The 17,318-nt window shown below is 37.5% G+C and overlaps 1 protein-coding gene across 2 annotated transcripts in view; it reads right to left on the bottom strand.

The window, feature by feature from the left end:
• The window catches only part of MMS22L (MMS22 like, DNA repair protein), a 100,179-nt gene that overhangs the window by 64,199 nt on the left and 18,662 nt on the right, over positions 1–17,318 (bottom strand). For both annotated transcript variants that reach the window (XR_007628942.1, XM_050315576.1), the window contains exons 10-13: positions 16,093–16,272; positions 9,221–9,283; positions 2,791–2,910; positions 2,152–2,372 (exon numbers count right to left, since the gene is read on the bottom strand). Coding sequence is in view for 1 of the 2 variants with exons in the window: in XM_050315576.1 (XP_050171533.1) it covers positions 2,152–2,372; positions 2,791–2,910; positions 9,221–9,283; positions 16,093–16,272 (584 nt within the window). In the remaining variant the exon portion in view is untranslated. The remainder of the gene's footprint in view (positions 1–2,151; positions 2,373–2,790; positions 2,911–9,220; positions 9,284–16,092; positions 16,273–17,318) is intronic.

The following is a 17,318-nucleotide window of genomic DNA, read 5'->3' as shown; positions in this document are numbered from 1 at the left end:
GAGGTGCAGCCTAATCCTTCTCCCCTATCCAACCTTTAGTACACAGTTGAGCACAGTGTACATGTCTAGACTCTCTGCTTTTGATGGGTGTCCTCCATGCCTTCAAATCAATCAAGTTTAGCCCATGAGGGCCGCTAGGAAAGAAAGCTGCCAAGTAGCAGCTCTTTGCAACTTCTTCCCTAGAAACTCCCTCATTTCCATGTGAAAATTAGCTACTGGTTTCTGTTATGGTATACTTCCACAGCTGCTGTGATCAAAGTCTCACCTACCAAACCAACACTGCAGTAAATGGGAGAGGAACATTTCTAAAAGAAAATTCTTTTCTCCACAGTGCTTTGCCAAAGTCTGTATCAACCTGCATTGCACACCTACGGAATGAACTGTGGACTACAAGTTTGGAAGAAAACAGGGAAACTGAGGCATTTGGAAGAGAAACCTCTCTCCAGCAGGAAGATGGTAAACTTTACCTGTATTGCTTATGGGACAGTGCTCAAGTCATAAGTAGCTGATGGTGAAAAGCACTGTTACTTTGGAACTTTAAAGTAGTTGACAAAACAGTAAGCTTTTACAAAGACATCTTTTCTGTGACCTTTGCTTGGGTCTGGAGTTTTAAATAAATGACACCATTCCTACAACAGAGGAGTAAGATGAAAATGGCTTGCTTGACTTTTTGATTTGTAGGTTTAAAACCTTGGGTATATCCTTCACCTTTAATTTAAAGTAAGTTCCACATACACAAGTTAAACAGTCATAAATGCTGTTTTCCTACTCTGTCACCTGGAAAAATAGTTGGAAATGGTGCTGAAGCTATCAAATCTAGCCACCAAAAATTACAGCAAATCCAATTAATGTTGTCTAGTAGTAAATTAGTACTGACAGGCATTTACGTTTTTCATGCATCAATTAATGCTTGGTTAGCCATCGAAAACAGAGTTCATCCCAAAATCATAGCTGTAGGCTGTTAAATTTTGCTACTTGTGTAATTGATTTTTTCAAGGTAGAAATTATGAATACTGGCTGAGCAGACTGATGCACTGAGCGTTGTGTATTATTATTCCCCCTCTTAAATTAGGGAAAGCAACAAGCTATAATAGCACAAAATGTAAGTATAATTTTCTTTCAGTAAGAACAGAGCAGGCTAATTAAAATCACAAAATAAAGCAAGACACTGATACGAAATCCAACATATTTGTTTCTATGTAGTTGTAGTGATTTTAAAACCCAAACTTTACTGACTATAACAACTTGTAAAGTGTACACAGACATTACATTTTGACAGGTATACTTTTCTAATAGCTAAAATAACCCTGCTTTCTTGGAAAAGACACCATATAACTTGGTGAGGTATGCATACACATGGGCAGTTTCTTATGTATTTATTACTTGCATACACAAAGATCTAATATTTACTAAAATTTTAATTAATTGTATTAATACTTAGTACGATCTTTTTTAAAAAAACTGTAAACCAAAACTAATTCTAAGTCTTCTATATCTAATGAAAAAATATTAAAAGTTAGCACTTGTAATACTTAGTACAATCTCATTACTATAATAAAAGTCTCAGGGATTCAGTAAGTATATAAAACATCAAGAGTTTTATTTAGATCGTATATATTTTGAGGTATTTTTATATAAGAACTGACTATAATTCTTAATTAGTATGTTTCAAAATTAAGCGAAAAAACTAAAACCCTCACAAAAAATATTGTGAGAAATTTTGGAAATCAGTAAAAAGAAACTAAATATAAATGAAATCACAGGCCTACCAAGTGTCAGTCTGCATGCTCTTGGACAACACATGGCTTATATGCAGTTCAAACACAATTTCTGTGCTTTTATTACATTACCTGCCTGGCAACTGGGTTGTACCACTGCATAGGTTGCCAGTGTACCAAACTCCTGGCCAGCAGGACAAAGTAAATCATCACAGGCTAGGGATGCCAAGGCGATTCTTGGACCCAGCTCTTGGACCCTGTTACAGCCTCAGCTGGCAACAGAAACTTCAGGGAACCGCTTTCTTTAAATCATTAATCATCCTGGATCCCTCATCCCCCTTACTTTCTGATGGGCAGGCCTTGCATGTGGCTGGAAGGGCCACTGACTCCCTACAATTCTTACAAGAGGAGAGAAACTAAACAGTGGCCATACCGTCCTTTAATTTGTTTCCAAGGGTGCATGCCACTGTTTTCTTCTTTCATCATCCGTGCCAAAATGCAGAGAAAAATGAAGTAACTGTTGCTGGACTTGTACAGAGAAGGGATCTGTTGTTCGCAGCAGCAACGTTTCACCAACTCAAGCATTGACAAAGAAGTCTTACTAACATTTGCCAGATCCTTCAGACCAAGCCAAGGAACAGTAAAGCCACTGTTCTAAAAGAATAAATGAAAACAGAAAGATTATAAGTAACAGTAAATGCTAATACTCCAAGTGCAATAAGATGCAAACCTTCACACAAACAAAAGGATATATTCCTACCACAACTAAAAAATAAAATTTTATTGTAACTATGTAGGAAGTGTTTTTACAAGATTTTAAAATCAAGAGTCCTGACAAAAAGTAAGAATAAAAACATAACTTATTCCATTGACACACAATGTCATGGACCAAAGCATAAATTTAAACATGACTTCATTAAATAAATAGCAAGTTTAGGGATACTGCCATTGACTAGGTAGTTTTACAGAAGTACTTGCAATCAAGTTTGGCTACAGAAAAATCAGAATTAATCAGTAAAATTCAAGGACTGCCCACATGCAATTCTGTATTTTTATATATTCATCTACTCACCAGATTCTTGCTGTAATAATCCCAGAGTATGGTGACAATAGATAGGTTCAAATCCCAGAAACTACACAAAGTCAAACAGCACTGAAGATGCATTCTTAAGTGTTCCTCTAACACACCAGTCTTGAAAAGGAAGTAAGAAATTAATTTTAGGAGAGGAGCATTACCTTATCTACCCATAAACCCAATACTAACAGACTATTTGAAGTAATTTCCTAATACAAAAATTATTTTTAATTATATACTGTTGAGTAAACACATCTGCTTAATACAAGCAACAAACTAGAAGATAAAAGCTGACAATTGTATCCTGTAATCCAGCCAATGTAACAGTGCGTCACAGAATCATTTAGATTGAAAAAGACCTCTCAGATAATGAAGTCCAGCCTTTGACTGACCACCACTACATCAACTAAACCACAGCACTGAGAGCCACATCCAGTTGTTTCTTGAACGTATGTCCCAAGGAACACACGTCCCGAGGAAAGCTCATTCACCACTGACACAGAGGGAAGGTGCAACCATCTAAGAACTCATGTTTCTCTTTATAATATTCCAAAGAGGAAGGTCTTTTGTTTCTGAATCATGTTCCTTCTCAAGCCTCTGCAACATGTTTATATTGCTGACACTCCAGAAAACTCTAAATCAAGGCCAAATAAGCCTCTGAACACTGGGGAAACAAAAAGTACAAAAGACTTCCCACACAACATTTTTTTGTGTTCCAAATTTTGCATTCAAAAGGAAGAAGATTTCTAGGAAAGAAAACAGGAAGTACCAAACAATTTGAGCACTGTGAAGCATTCAGCTTGTAATTGTGGGATACTGAGAGTGGAATTCTTCTCATCCAGCTTTTGATAACAAAACTGGACTTGCATCAGAGGTCAGATACTAGGAGCTTCTGAATACTCCAACTGAAATCATGCATTTAACCCAGCTTGTTTTAGACATCTACTTCAGTAGTCCTGTAAGGGCTTTATTGTCTCCATTGACTATGAAAGTGGTTTTGTGGACAACTTGTGTGTAGTTGTCTTAAGGGTAGACTTTTACACATGTAAGTGTAACGCATCTCTGTCATAGTGGCAACTTGTTCTGTGACAAGAGAAACTCTGACCTACTTCTAGCTTTCAAATAAATCTAGACACTATACAGGCCTGGAATTTGTAACTGCATAAAATAAGCTAAAGAAGAAGAAAAGTAGTAAGAAACATAAAAAAATATACAGGATTAATTTTATGACTCAAAATCATAGCCCCAGGAAGGGGAATTAAGACAACTATGCCTCAGATAAATACTGGGAGGTTATCTCCTTCAATTTCAATTACAGTGCTAGGTCCTGAATTATATCCCAAGCTCACCGAACTCGGAAAATTCTTAAATAAATCACTAATGCCAGGTGATGGAAGAAGATAACGTTAGGTTTTATTGGGTTTTGTTGGGGATTTTTGTGTTGGTTCTTTTTAGGGGTTTGCTTGGTTATTTTTGTTGCTGTTTGAAAAAGTCCTTCAATAAATACCTGCTACTGGAAGAGTGGGATTTTTACAAGAGCTAAAACCTTGTAAGCTTTTTACCTTGTCCTTGTGATAGGACAAGGGGGAATGGCTTTAAACTGGAAAAGGGTACAGTTAGGTTAGATATTAAGAAAAAATTCTTTACTGTGAGGGTGGTGAGACACCAGAAACAGTTGCCCAGAAAAGCTGTGGATTTCCCATCCATGGAAGTGTTCAAGGCCAGGTTGGAAAGGGATTTGAGCAACCTGTTCTAATGTAAGGTGTCTCTGCCCATGGCAGAGGGGCTGGAACTAGAAGATCTTTAAGGTCCCCTCCAATCTAAACCATCCTATGATTCTGTGACTTCTGGTCTTACTACTTCTTATGGTTTACTATGTCTTAGAGCTGCTTTTATTCCTATTTTCAATGCCACACATGAGTCTCACTCCCTAACTTATCTCTACCCAGCAACACATTCATGTGGAAAACCTCATTTGGTACACTTTATCAGAATGCTCTAAACAATTATACAATCACCTACAATAACTTCTAACCATGCCTGCCTTCTCTTCTCATGAATATAAGGCTTCTAAAGTGGTACATTTCTAAAACAACCTGGAAATTGAAAAGGCATTCTCAGTTGTCATAGAAAATTATATATTCAAGACATTATGGATAACATATAAAACCCACTGAAATAGAAAAGTGACTCTCCAGTAGACTCATTAAAAATATATGGAATAATAATTCAAATACAATAAAAATGCCTACAAATGAAAGGATACTCAAATATTTTTTTCAGATATGACATAACTAACTATTAAATCAGTAGACTTCCCAAAAATCACAATCTTGCACCAAAAAAACAAGGGACAGAACAGGTGCTATTTTTTAATTAATAAAAGCAGAAGCCTTGATATAAAACAAAAAAACTGCAGCTGAGCATATCTATTTCTCTAGAGGAATCTACCCAGTTACAAAAGAAGTAAAAAAAAACCCAAACACCAAACCACTCCCTTTAGTCTTAAAGCTATTATCTTGTGTCTAGGATTATGTTTAGGATCTAATTCAACAAACAATGACTGCTTCAGTTAAATTAATTCAACAATAAACATGGCATTGTGAGCAGCTTCAATTTGAACCATTATTTATCTGTCCAACAATAGTTTTAGAACAGTTTCCAAAACCAAGATCATACTGAAGGCTCTATCTCAAATTTAATATGAAGAAGTTCTACAGGCTTCAAATATCCCTGGGATTAATGGATTTTCTCATTGCTCTTCTGCTTAAAATGGTCTCTTGCACTGCTGGAAATACTATCAGAACTCTTGAGGTACTCAGCTTTTAATTTATCGCAGAAGGGAGGAACACCAGATATTATCAAAATGATAGTACTATCTAAACACAACATTTTTCTCTTATGACCTCCTACTGTAGTAACAAAATTGGTTTTCTAGAAATCCAACAAATACTTCTCTATCTTTTTTAAAGCAGAATTAAACAAAAAATACAGTGGAGGTATAACAAAATTGAGGCAGAAGTGGAACAACACGACGCACTTATTTTCTAAAATGAGAAGTCTAATAAGAGACTGCTATTAGTGCTTAAGAACTAAAAAGCTTTTGATTCTCACAATAAAACTTCACAAACACAAATTCATCTTATACTGACATTCCACAAATTTAGTCAGTTTGATGTTGCCTCATAGACAAATACAGCTATGGTAACATTCCTACTACAACAATTTTCATTTTGTAGTACAAATAGAATTGCAAACCAGTTTTTAAAACTGAGTTTTAAAACCCAGTAAGAGAATTCCAAATTGCAACAGGAGGAAACACCTGATATAATTAGTCTTCCCAAAAATGCCCATTTCTTGTGATACAGATGGGAAATTTTTCAAAAGAGTAAATGTCTTCAACTCTTTATCCATTAAGAATTAAAAAGGAGAGTAATTTCTGACTGAAGAATTCACCTGTTCATCAACCGTTTGAAGATGAAAGAATATATCCAAGGAAGCATCACACTACACTTGTCCACATACCCATGATATCTCATATCTTCTCACGAATAGAGTATTTTTATTTCCCATCCCAACTGATTCCCTAATCTGAACAGGAATTTCACATCTTTTCCTTGCTCAGCACCAGGTTCAGTATAACCTTATAAAGGAGTTTCCATCTGGTGACAGGGCATTGCAGCACCCCTCTACCACCTTCACCTGTACATGCACCCCTTCTTCAGGAGGTCTTTATCACACCCAAAATCCAGCATATCCTGGATGAAGGCTCTCTCCTGTCTGCACGTGACCCCTAAACTCAACAGTATTACTGAAACAACCAAAGCGCTGCAGGTTTAACACTGGTTAATCATTTTTGTGTCCCAACACTTAGCTGCCCTAAGGACATTAAAGGTAACTCCAGCTTCTGCTGATTCATCATCAGAGGTGACCATTCTTTTCTCTACTTTCATGATGCTCCCTTACCCTCAGTGGCTGCAACAGTGCCTATTAAATTATCTTTTCACAACATAGAATTTGAAACTCACATGAAGAGAACAGTTACTGGTAGGAGATTATCAACTTAGATTACAAATATATGTTCAGCACCTTTATCAGATGCTTTGGAACACATAAAACTATGCATACTTGACGTCATCTTTGTTTCTCCCCCATTCTTTGTAAATTCCCATTCTTCTTCTGAATATGTATAGTCTACAAGCTTTTGAAGATAGGGAGCAACAAGTACAAGTGGATTATGAGGTTGATAGACATAGTACTAAACATGATTAATTTTTAAGCTCCCATATACCTAAAAATGAAGTTGCTAACTAGGAATTCCTGCTCTCTCTAGCAAATGAGTGGCTCAGCACTGTTATTTCTTCTAATTTATGCTGCACAGATATTGCTGTGTATCTGTAGTAAAGATAACAGAGAGTATATGCTGAGAAGGATGGTTCAGATAGGATTAACTAACAAACTCAAGCCAACTGTTAATAGGCAATATCATCAATTTTGTCCTGCTGTTCATTCAAAGAGCACTATTCTCCCTTTTGCTTTTTCCTGCTTTTCCACGTTCCATTTCATTGACTCCACATTCCATTCCATGACTTCTTGATATCTCATTGTGCTTCTCATTCCTACGTTTTCTGGACTCAAAAATACTCAAGAAATGCAAAAGGATAAGATAAACCACAGGAGTGGCCACTCAAAGCTGACAGATCAGCAGAGGAGATGGATGTGTACGCTGGTAAAAGAAAAATCTCCTTCCTAGACGCTGTCAAGAAGGTTGCTGTGAAGGGATAGGGAGCAGGATGCATTTCTTCATAAAGTGCTACATTCACTCGTGCATGCACATATAGGAACTAATGTGCCCCAAGGAGCACATCCCACAGGCAGTTAATTCCATAACGCAAGAAAAAGATAATGAACAAATAAAAAAAGGAAATAAACTAGATGGCTCCTTCAATGGCTGGTAAAATAGTTACAACCACGTCCTTGGCAAATGGTTTGTTTTAATTCCAACAGTGGTTGCCTTTGGAAATTAAAACACATCTTTGCTTTTGAACTTGGCCACCTAGCTGCCTTTCTAAACTGTCTACAGTTCAATAATAGTTTAACAGAAGCATCAAAAACTGTATATTCCAGGTATATTCAACTTCAAAGTAATCTTTATTCAAAATAATTTGAAGAAAAAAATGTTAACTACAAATGTCCTCTTACTCTTTCTCAGGTTGCCAAAGTGCAGAAGATGCAACATAGGAAGATGGCTAATAAGCTACTCAGTTTTTATGCATCTTATCTAACGTAAATCTCCCCAGTTTCTCTCCAATAAGCAATGTCATTACTATGGTTTTATTGTATATGCACAGTTTGTATTTTCAGTTATGTACTGTATAATCATTCAGAAAGAGTTAATCTTTTAAGCTGAAAGAAGACATAACCAAGTGTAAAAGTATAGAGTATAAAAAAGCTGAAAAATCATGCAATCATTTCAACTATCCTAAAACCCACAAATATTTTCTTGTAAAAACTGTAGTTGAAACAGGTATTGTTCCGTATTCCAGCTTCAACTACAGTTGTTGCTACTACACAGGCAAAGAATAATTAAAAAAACCGAAGGAGCTGATTCCTCTTTTGCTTTCAATATCAGAACTTTGTGGGATTTTTCTTAATTTCATGAGATCAAATAAAAAAAAATAAACATGTTTATTCTTCTCTTAAACATACACAAAGAAATTATTTTTATAGGTGTTGCTGATACAACATTTGCGATTTGTACCATGCAACTTCAGAACAAATTTACAGAACTATAATGTAACATATTTTAAAACATGATGAACAGTATATTTAAAAGAATTTTAAAAGGAGGTCAATTTTGACCTCTGGGCCATGAAGCATTGCATTAACAGTTCTGCAGAAAGAAAAATGATAAGGTATGAAATGAGTGCTCAGAAACTAGAACCTTATCAGTAAGAGTTTGATTCAAGCCTGTAAGACAAATTGCTCAGCAAGGCAAGTCACCTTCCTGCTGTGATGAGGATATAGCTGAATTTTCAATGCAACTGACTATCTCCTTCATCATGTCTCCTCAACCTGATATCCTTACATTCAGTTTCAGGTTTACATTTTCTAAGATTCCAGTTCTTATTCTGAATACATCTTGTCTGAGTAGTTATATACCTATCCTTCCAGGATAATTACCTTTTTTTCTTACCTGACAATTTAGCATCAAGCACAACCACTTTAAAGCAAGTGTAACTGCTAACAAGGAGGGGACTGTATACTGTCATAGTTCAGCTACATCAAGGATGTTCATTAACCAGTGATAAAAACACTAGAATTTCAAAAATACACTTGTAAGCTGGACTTAGTTTCATGCACTGCCTTTTCCTGAAACCATCCTGGACACTTTACTTGTTCATTATTCCTTCCTTTACACACTTACTTGAGCATCAGTGGATTTTTTAAGGAGTTCTTCCACAAATTTCCAATTGGATTCCTTCTGTTTCTGAAAAACAATTGAAATAGCATTTGTATCTCTTAAGCATTATGTAATAATGTGAAAATAAGCGCTCAAAATATTTCCGGAAATATTTGATTTCATGACAGCATATTGTAGTCATCACTGAAAACAGCTTTTTTGTTACAGGAATGTAATTGATATCTGTCCTAAAAATTAACCTTCAAAAAACAAGTAAGGAGTATGCAATTTGAACCACTTTAAGTGACTCTTTTGCAATCCCAACTTTCACCTTTAATAGAGAAGTAAAACATTCAGGCATTTTTTATTGGTCTAAACGTATTACAACTTCTTCCTTTAATGTTCTGTAAAAAGGAAGATTTAAGGGGTAAGAAGGAAGAAAAAGTACAATCTCACATTTGCTTGGTTTTTTTCCCAATGTAAAAAACACTTCTAATTCATTTTTTCCAGGACAAACATGAATGATTGATTTGGCCAATTCAGTAAGGAGTTGGGCAGGGTAGTTCAAATATGGTCCATAATTCATATTCTTCAGCTTGAGAAGACAGATGATTATCCATTTCAATCAAACAGACCATGCCAGTAAAGTAAAAAAGATTTGGAAGGCAAAGTATATTAAAAAGATAAAAAAACACCCCACACCTATTTATGCAAAGTGGGAAAGAAAAGGGTAGAAGGCTTTGCAACTAAGGCCATTTTCTCAGGGTGGAGGGAGGGGAGAGGAAAGGAAAAAAAAAAATAAAAGGAACCAGGTTGACATACTTATAACTCTAGGAAGTCCAACAATCATCTCTTACATTCAGCTATGTATATAGCCTCTGTAGATAAGTAGATGTATGAACATAGTACTTTCATCATTGTCCTGCCTTACTTATTCCCTCCACTATCACATTTGTTAACCCTTGTAGATTATTCTTCAGAGAGCTGTCCTTTAAATGTCAGTATAGAACTTACAAGAAAGAGCATTTTATGCTTTGGTAATTGAAATATAACTACTTTCCAGCAGCAAACACCATTGTGCCCCATCCTCCTCTGACTATACTAATTAATGTTGTGACTTGGTGACAGTTTCAGGCAGAACTTCGGAGAGTACCAAGATAATTTCAAAGATGAACTCTTTAAAAAGATGCACTAATACTTCAGTAACACAATTTGACTACTTGGTGGCTTTGCATTTTTGCTCAAAAAGAAGATTCTGAAAAACAGCTAATGGTAGAAAGCCTCAGTCCATAGACTGTTTATGAAACAAATATAAATGAAAGGACAGATCTACAGAATGTTACACTAAAGCTGTGATTTCACGATTCAGGAACTTGAGCCATATCAATTGGGCAGTTCCCACTGCTTCTTCCTCCTCATCCTGCCAGTGGCTCTTTCTGCCCTCACAACTGTAGTATGCACTTGCTCAGTTATTCTGGTACTTCTCTTTGTGGGATACAGTGTGAACCAGACCAGTGAACTGACCCAGAGTTTTAGAAGAGAGAGAAAGAATGAAAAAGGGAGGAGAGCCTGACCTAGGTTACAGAATAGGGACACAAATAATTGTGCCAGAACAGCAGAGGGCACATCATGCCTAGGGTGGTGTGGTGCATTGACATTGGCTGGACACCAGGTGCCCATCCAGCCACTCTATCACTCTCCCTCCCAGCCGGACAGGGGAGAGAGTAAGATGGTAAACAACCCATGGGTTGGGATAAGGCAGTTTAGTAAAGCAGAAGCAAAGCAAAAACTTGCACGTGCAAAAACAAAGTAAAAGATAACAAGGTTTATTCTCTACTTCCCATCAGCAGCAATGGTCAGCCACTCCTGAGAAGCAGGGCTTCAGCACATGTCATGGTTCCTCAGCAGGCAGCCATTGGAGACAATGAATGCCCACCTTCCTGCTCCTTGCTTTTATATCTGCGTTAATGTCAATCCCCTTGGTCAGTTTGGGTCAGCTGGCCTGCTTGTGTCCCCTCCCAGAATCTTGCCCTTGACTGAGGAAGGAATGTTACAGTGCTGGTGCTGTGCTCAGCAGTAGCCAAAACACCAGGGGTGTTATTAACACCCCTCTAGCTACCAATGCAAAGCACAGCAATGTGAGGGCTACTATGGGGAGAACTCCAGCTCAGCCACACCCCATACAGGTGGTGAGCAGGACTAAAGCTGTTACTGATTCCAAAGGCTTTGCATCAGAGCTAGCATCCTGTCAGGAGAGGTCATTACATTAACAAACGGCCAAGGAGTAAAAGCAGCACTTCAATAATGAATATAACCCAGGATTCCCAGACAGTATTTACATCCAATTTTTGACTGCTGCATTTTAGAGCCCAGTGTTATGTGACTACCTACACGCTGGCATGGTCCTACTGCAGACTCCAAGTAAAGCTAGTCAGCTGCTAAAAGGCCAGATTTATCAGTGATAAGTAGATAACAGAGTTATGCTAAATGTCTATGAGACCGCTTAATGCCTGGATTGACCGGGCTCAGAATGTTTTTAGCAGTATCATAGTCCAAGGACACATGTTTTATACAACAGGTGTTTATTGCCAAAGTTCCAGCTCATCTGCAATATACAGATCACTTTACAAGATCTCAGAGTAACCTGGGCAAACTCCTGACCCCAACTGGAATTGATTACAAGAGTGCACTCAGGTTCAGCCCAAACTCAGGAAAGAACACCAGCAACCACCTGCTGCAATCTTTTTTACCCACAACTGTCTCTATATTTTAACAGACTTGTTTCATTCAAATCCCAAAAGATTTACATGCGAACAGTATTCCCTACTGCACTATAAATATGGCACAACAACTGTTTACAATCCATTCTTGTCAAAAAATAAAGAACCTACATCTTTTACTACAAACCTTGTAGCTTAAAACATTCTCCCTCCAGCCCCAGAGAGTCCTAAAAGTCAACAGAAGCTGGAGACCTTAGGGTGCATGAAAGTGCTGCTAAAACCAAAAACTTGAGGTGAGACCCCCAGGATATGCAGGAAGAAACTTTTGAAAGCACTACCTAAGCTGACTACCTGGAAAAGCCATATTAGGCTTCTCAGCTGGAAGTTCCATGTTTGCTTATCTTGCCACTTAGTCATTTCAGATTATTCTATTCAAAGGTAAGAATTCTTAGCCCCAGGTAACTCTGCCTATATTACCCTAGCCCACAGGATATTGAAATTGACCCCTGCAATGTTCAGAAGCAGCAATTTTTCTCATCAGGTCCCATTTGGATTTTAAATGTACAAATCCTGCTTTTCAGAAGAGTGAAGTGGGACCTGAATGGGGGGATATGGAAAGAGGCATGTACTGTACATCTCTCAGAACAGAGTCTCTAAGAAACCTGGCCAAAATTTTTTAGAAGAAAGTGGTTTCATGTATGTGAAATATGCATTCAATATATATGAATCATTGCATATTTGAAATTGTGTTATATGAGCTAAAGGGGAAAAAATAAAAAGAAGCAAGTCTGAAACCTACTTAGAATTTTAAAAGCTTTCATAACAACCTCAAGGCCACGCAGACCACATTAAAAAATTGAAAATCTTCCACAGATGACATAGCCTTAGAGGGAATTTTTGCTACAGAGCACAGGAATAATCATCATTATGACACGTCACCCTCCCACCTCTGATCACAGTTAATTAAAAGAAAGCATGTGTCATGAAGCTATCGCATCAGATGTGTAACCAACAAAACAGGACTATATTGAGCCCTGATGTAATTCCATTGACTTCACAAATTTATATCACTATTTTACCTTCTAATGTTTGAAGAACAGTTGAGGTTGCAATTCGGGGAAGGGGACAGGACCTAAAAAAATTGTTACCATCAACTATCTATGACAGATTACGTTATTGTGGTGAGTGAAAATGCACTGATGTTAGTGAGAGATTTTTTTGTACAAGAAGAGGGATCCCTGGACAAACTTGCAGCCACACTCAGAAGTGCAAAGCTGGAAACATCAAGAAGAGTGTGCACAGAATGGTGTCATGATTTACAAATCAAGACTTGGAAATTCTCTTCTCCAAGGTGGGCTCTAAGGAAAAAAATATTATTGAATCTTGTGCAAGTCACTTCCTGACACTGTGTCTCAGATTCTTACTTTAAAATAAAAACAACAGGAATCCTTTACTCCATTCTACATCTTGTTTGGTTTATGTAAATAATACAGTGCCTGGAGCAAAAAAAAAAAAAAAAAAATCTCACGAGGCTAAATACATAATCTATCAGTATGAGATACAGGAAAAAACCCCAATGATCAAAGTAAACAGTATCACTGCATTTGGATTAAGGCATTAAATATAAAACCCCCAATATAAGTGCCTGTTTCACACTGATTTCTGTATTCAGCCTGGGAATAACCTTTTCTCTCTATCTAAGTTCCTTAATAAGCAGGCAGTGTAGTAATGCTATCTTCCAGTGCTCCTCTGAAACACACTGTGGACTGTGGTCCTCTCCCATCCACACAGCAGCAGGGCAAAAGCACAGCTTGAGACAACCTTCAGTGTAAGAACCACAGCTGGTCTGCAACTTTACACTGTATGAATTTGTGAGAAGTTACTACATTTTGCCACATGATCCTACAGAACCTGTCAACCGGGAAGCAGCAGAAGCATCAGCATTCCAGGTGCACCAAGTCCTCTAGTGACCAGAAATGGTAATGAGTTTTTCAACTAAGTATTCAAGCACTGAAGTACCACACCTTCCCTATTTTTACAGCTTCCTCTAGAGTCAATAAAGAAAAAATGGCAGCTTTCATACGATTAATTGCCTCAGTAAGTGCCTATTTTCCTTCCCAATAAATGATTAGAAACTTAAAACTAGGCAGAATGAATCTCAGAGTGAGAGGCTGAAAGAGGGGTCAGGGTTTACTTGACCTCCAAACTGCAGAAAACAGCAGTGAGGTCCATGGAGGAATTTGATGCATCAGTACCAAGTATGAACTTATATATATCTTGCAGGTGTAGGAATGGGACATGCAGGTCTCATCTAGGCCCCTTACAGAATGCATGGTAATGTCAAATCCCTCACAATGAGGCCCACACACAAGAACTGATTAATCGAGGATTACCCTGCTCTAGCCAGTAGGAAAATCTTACTTGCAATTTACTGCCAGAATTTCCTAAATTGAAGCTTGGATTCAGTTCAATTATCAGAATTCAATAATGCAAGAGTTCAGTGTCAATTATTAGACAGTGTCTATTGGTAGCACACCAACATAAAAATTAAACTCTATACACAAATATATATGCATCTATGGAAAGATAAAATTAGAGGAAACTGAGAAGTTATATTCACACCCTAACAGAAATTTTAATAGTATAGAAATTACAGGGTAAAATACAGCTGCTAGTCCCTGGATGAAAGGCTGGCAGTTCCACAATGGTTCCCCATACAACAATAAGCACCTGGTAAGAGGGGTGGAAAGGAGGATGGAGTGGAGTGAAGACATCACAGCCAGGCTCTATGGAAATCCTTCCAGGGAGGGGAACTAGATAGTACTTTGCAGCTGAGAAGCTGCATAGCACCTGTCAACCAAGGGAGATAGATGTCCTGCTGCTGAGCCAACAACTGTGGCAAAACCTCTCTCCTCAGACGAACTAGATTAATTAAAGCCTAACTGTAATATTAATGCATATTTCCATCCCAAAGTTACCTGCCTCCAAGGTATGATTACCCCCCACGGGGCATGCACTCTGTATTTTTTTGACTGTATCAAAAGTTAAGTGAGGAACTTTACACCAAGAAGTAACAAAGGTATTTATGACTAAAGTCATTCAAGCTCCACGTAAACATAAAGAAATAGTATAGAAGTCAAGAATGGAGAAGAAGTTAGGGAAGGCTCCCTCATAACTGCTGGGATCAATCAAGAGGCTGAACCTGTCTTCTGTCCCCATAGGGATGCCTATGGGGTAAGAGCCACTCTGTGCACACTGAATACTTTTACTGGGACTAGAGCTTGTCTATGTATTGCTCTGAATATGTTTTTTACTATCAATGGCAATCTTTGAACCTTAGCCTGTCACAACTTTCTATTAATAAGAGTGTTCTTCCATAAACTGTTACTGTGAGTTCTTCGAGGGTTTTGGCAGCCACTGGCAGCGGGTAACACACTTGAATAAAGTGGAAGATCCACTGAGAGGTCATAAAGTGGGAAGACCTATTGGTGTATTTCACTGAATAAGCCAGGGGAATCACCCTCCAATCCAGCAGGAGTGCTTGGTGAAGGCACCCCACAACAGCATGCTGAAACACTGGTCAGGCACAAGGGTCTCAGCTTTCCTGGGGCACCAACAGACAAATCAAACACTAAGGGTCAAGGAAATCTCCCCATTTCATGTGACAGTATCTTATCACGCCATTGCTGTGATACAGAGGGAATGCAATTAGACAGACTGAAATTTATCCAGAGCAGGGCTATCACTTTAAAGAAAAAAAGGAGCTTTATTAATTACACAGTCAATGTTTGAGATTTATATTTCATACAGTACAAACTAATGTGTTCGGTTCCTAAAACAACAAACTCAGTCAAGCATTTATGCTGCGGGCAGACAGTTTCAAAACATATGCTACATCATTAGGTATATGTGCCACTAAGTAGTTGGGATATTCAAGTTTCCTTAATACAGTAATCTACTGAATATCTGGTATATAATGTGAACATGTCAGAGGCTCCTAGAATGTTTACTGACTTGTACAAAGCACATCTTAACACCACCACCCTTAAAGAATTCCTTTCAAGGAGTACGAATATTCCTGTATTACAACATTAATTTTTTTCTACCAATAAAAATAACCAAAGAGATCAAAATCAATTATAATAACTCTTTGGTATTTAGAAAAAGTATACCCACCTTTTCATCTAGATTTCCATTACGGTCAAACTGGTAGAGTGATGCCAGATGACTAACAATCCACCAGCTAAAACTCAATGGGTCTTTACATTGAACTGCTTCAAAATCGGACATCCTTTCTGAACTACTTGGCCTTTCAAAGATATTCTTTAGAGTTTTGTTCACCAAGCTCCAGAAACACTGCAGAAAATACAAAAGTTAATTTGAACTCTGTTTAATAAAAGCCTATGTCAATAATTTTCTTTAAAATACTGTCCTATTGATCAATTTGCTTTTACAGAGAACAAGTCATTTAAAGAAAATAACAGAAACCAGTGGTCAGTATTACCACAGAAAACCTAGAAGTACTTTTAGAATGTTTTTTCTCAAATGTCAGTAAAAAGCAATGTGAAAGGACAAGCTTGGGTCATGAGGAAGAACGCAGTGCAGTACTTCACAGGCAAAATTACAAGCTGATGGACGGATGATGTGCAGACAGGACAGTGCACCAACACTCACAAGAGAGAGATTAGAGCTCTTTAATGTGGACTTTTACAACATATTTTTGAAAAATTTCTAGTGCCAGACTAACCTAACCAAGAGGAATATATTAGATGGTAAAGAATCAGTCTGAAAGACAGCAAACTGAGGTTCCAATTCCCTGTTTTGTTCCAGTCTGTTCCAGCACTGACAAACTGATTAACTCTTTTTGGCTCAGACTTCTGTCTATATTACAATATCACTTCTTCTTACAGCCTGTGCCTATCTTCCCTAGTTTTATAGAAGTTCTCTGCGACTTTTTTGCACCTGTATTTCACCCACCTTAGCTGGTCTTGATCCTAACTTATGCTTGCCAGTGCAAATGCTTAACAGCAAGAAAGTTTTCACTTCTGCTGTCCGCCTTTACATCTGTAGTCCATGACAAGTAAATACCTATCAGTATAAACACTCTACAGTGAAGTACTTCATTCTGTGTTAAGTGAAGTGTACTCACTGCGCAGATGGTCACTTTGATTCTTATAAAAATTATTTCAGAAAACTTCCAAAGGATTTTAAAACTTCTTAATATTCATTCAGAGAAACCTCAGCTCAATTCTAACCAGCAGTCAAGAAAGAAAAATTAAAACACTAGAAAATATTAGCAAAGGAAAATAACAAAATAGAAAACATCACTATATCATTATACAATGTATAAAATCATATGGCCCCCTAACCCATACTTGGAATACTGCATGCAATTCTGGCAC

The sequence above is a fragment of the Myiozetetes cayanensis genome, unplaced genomic scaffold, assembly GCF_022539395.1.
Source record: "Myiozetetes cayanensis isolate MyiCay16 unplaced genomic scaffold, myiCay2020 scf2-11, whole genome shotgun sequence".
Lineage (NCBI taxonomy): Eukaryota > Metazoa > Chordata > Aves > Passeriformes > Tyrannidae > Myiozetetes > Myiozetetes cayanensis.
The sequence above is the reverse complement of the archived record's forward strand: the minus strand, read 5'-3'. Positions and strand labels throughout refer to the sequence as shown.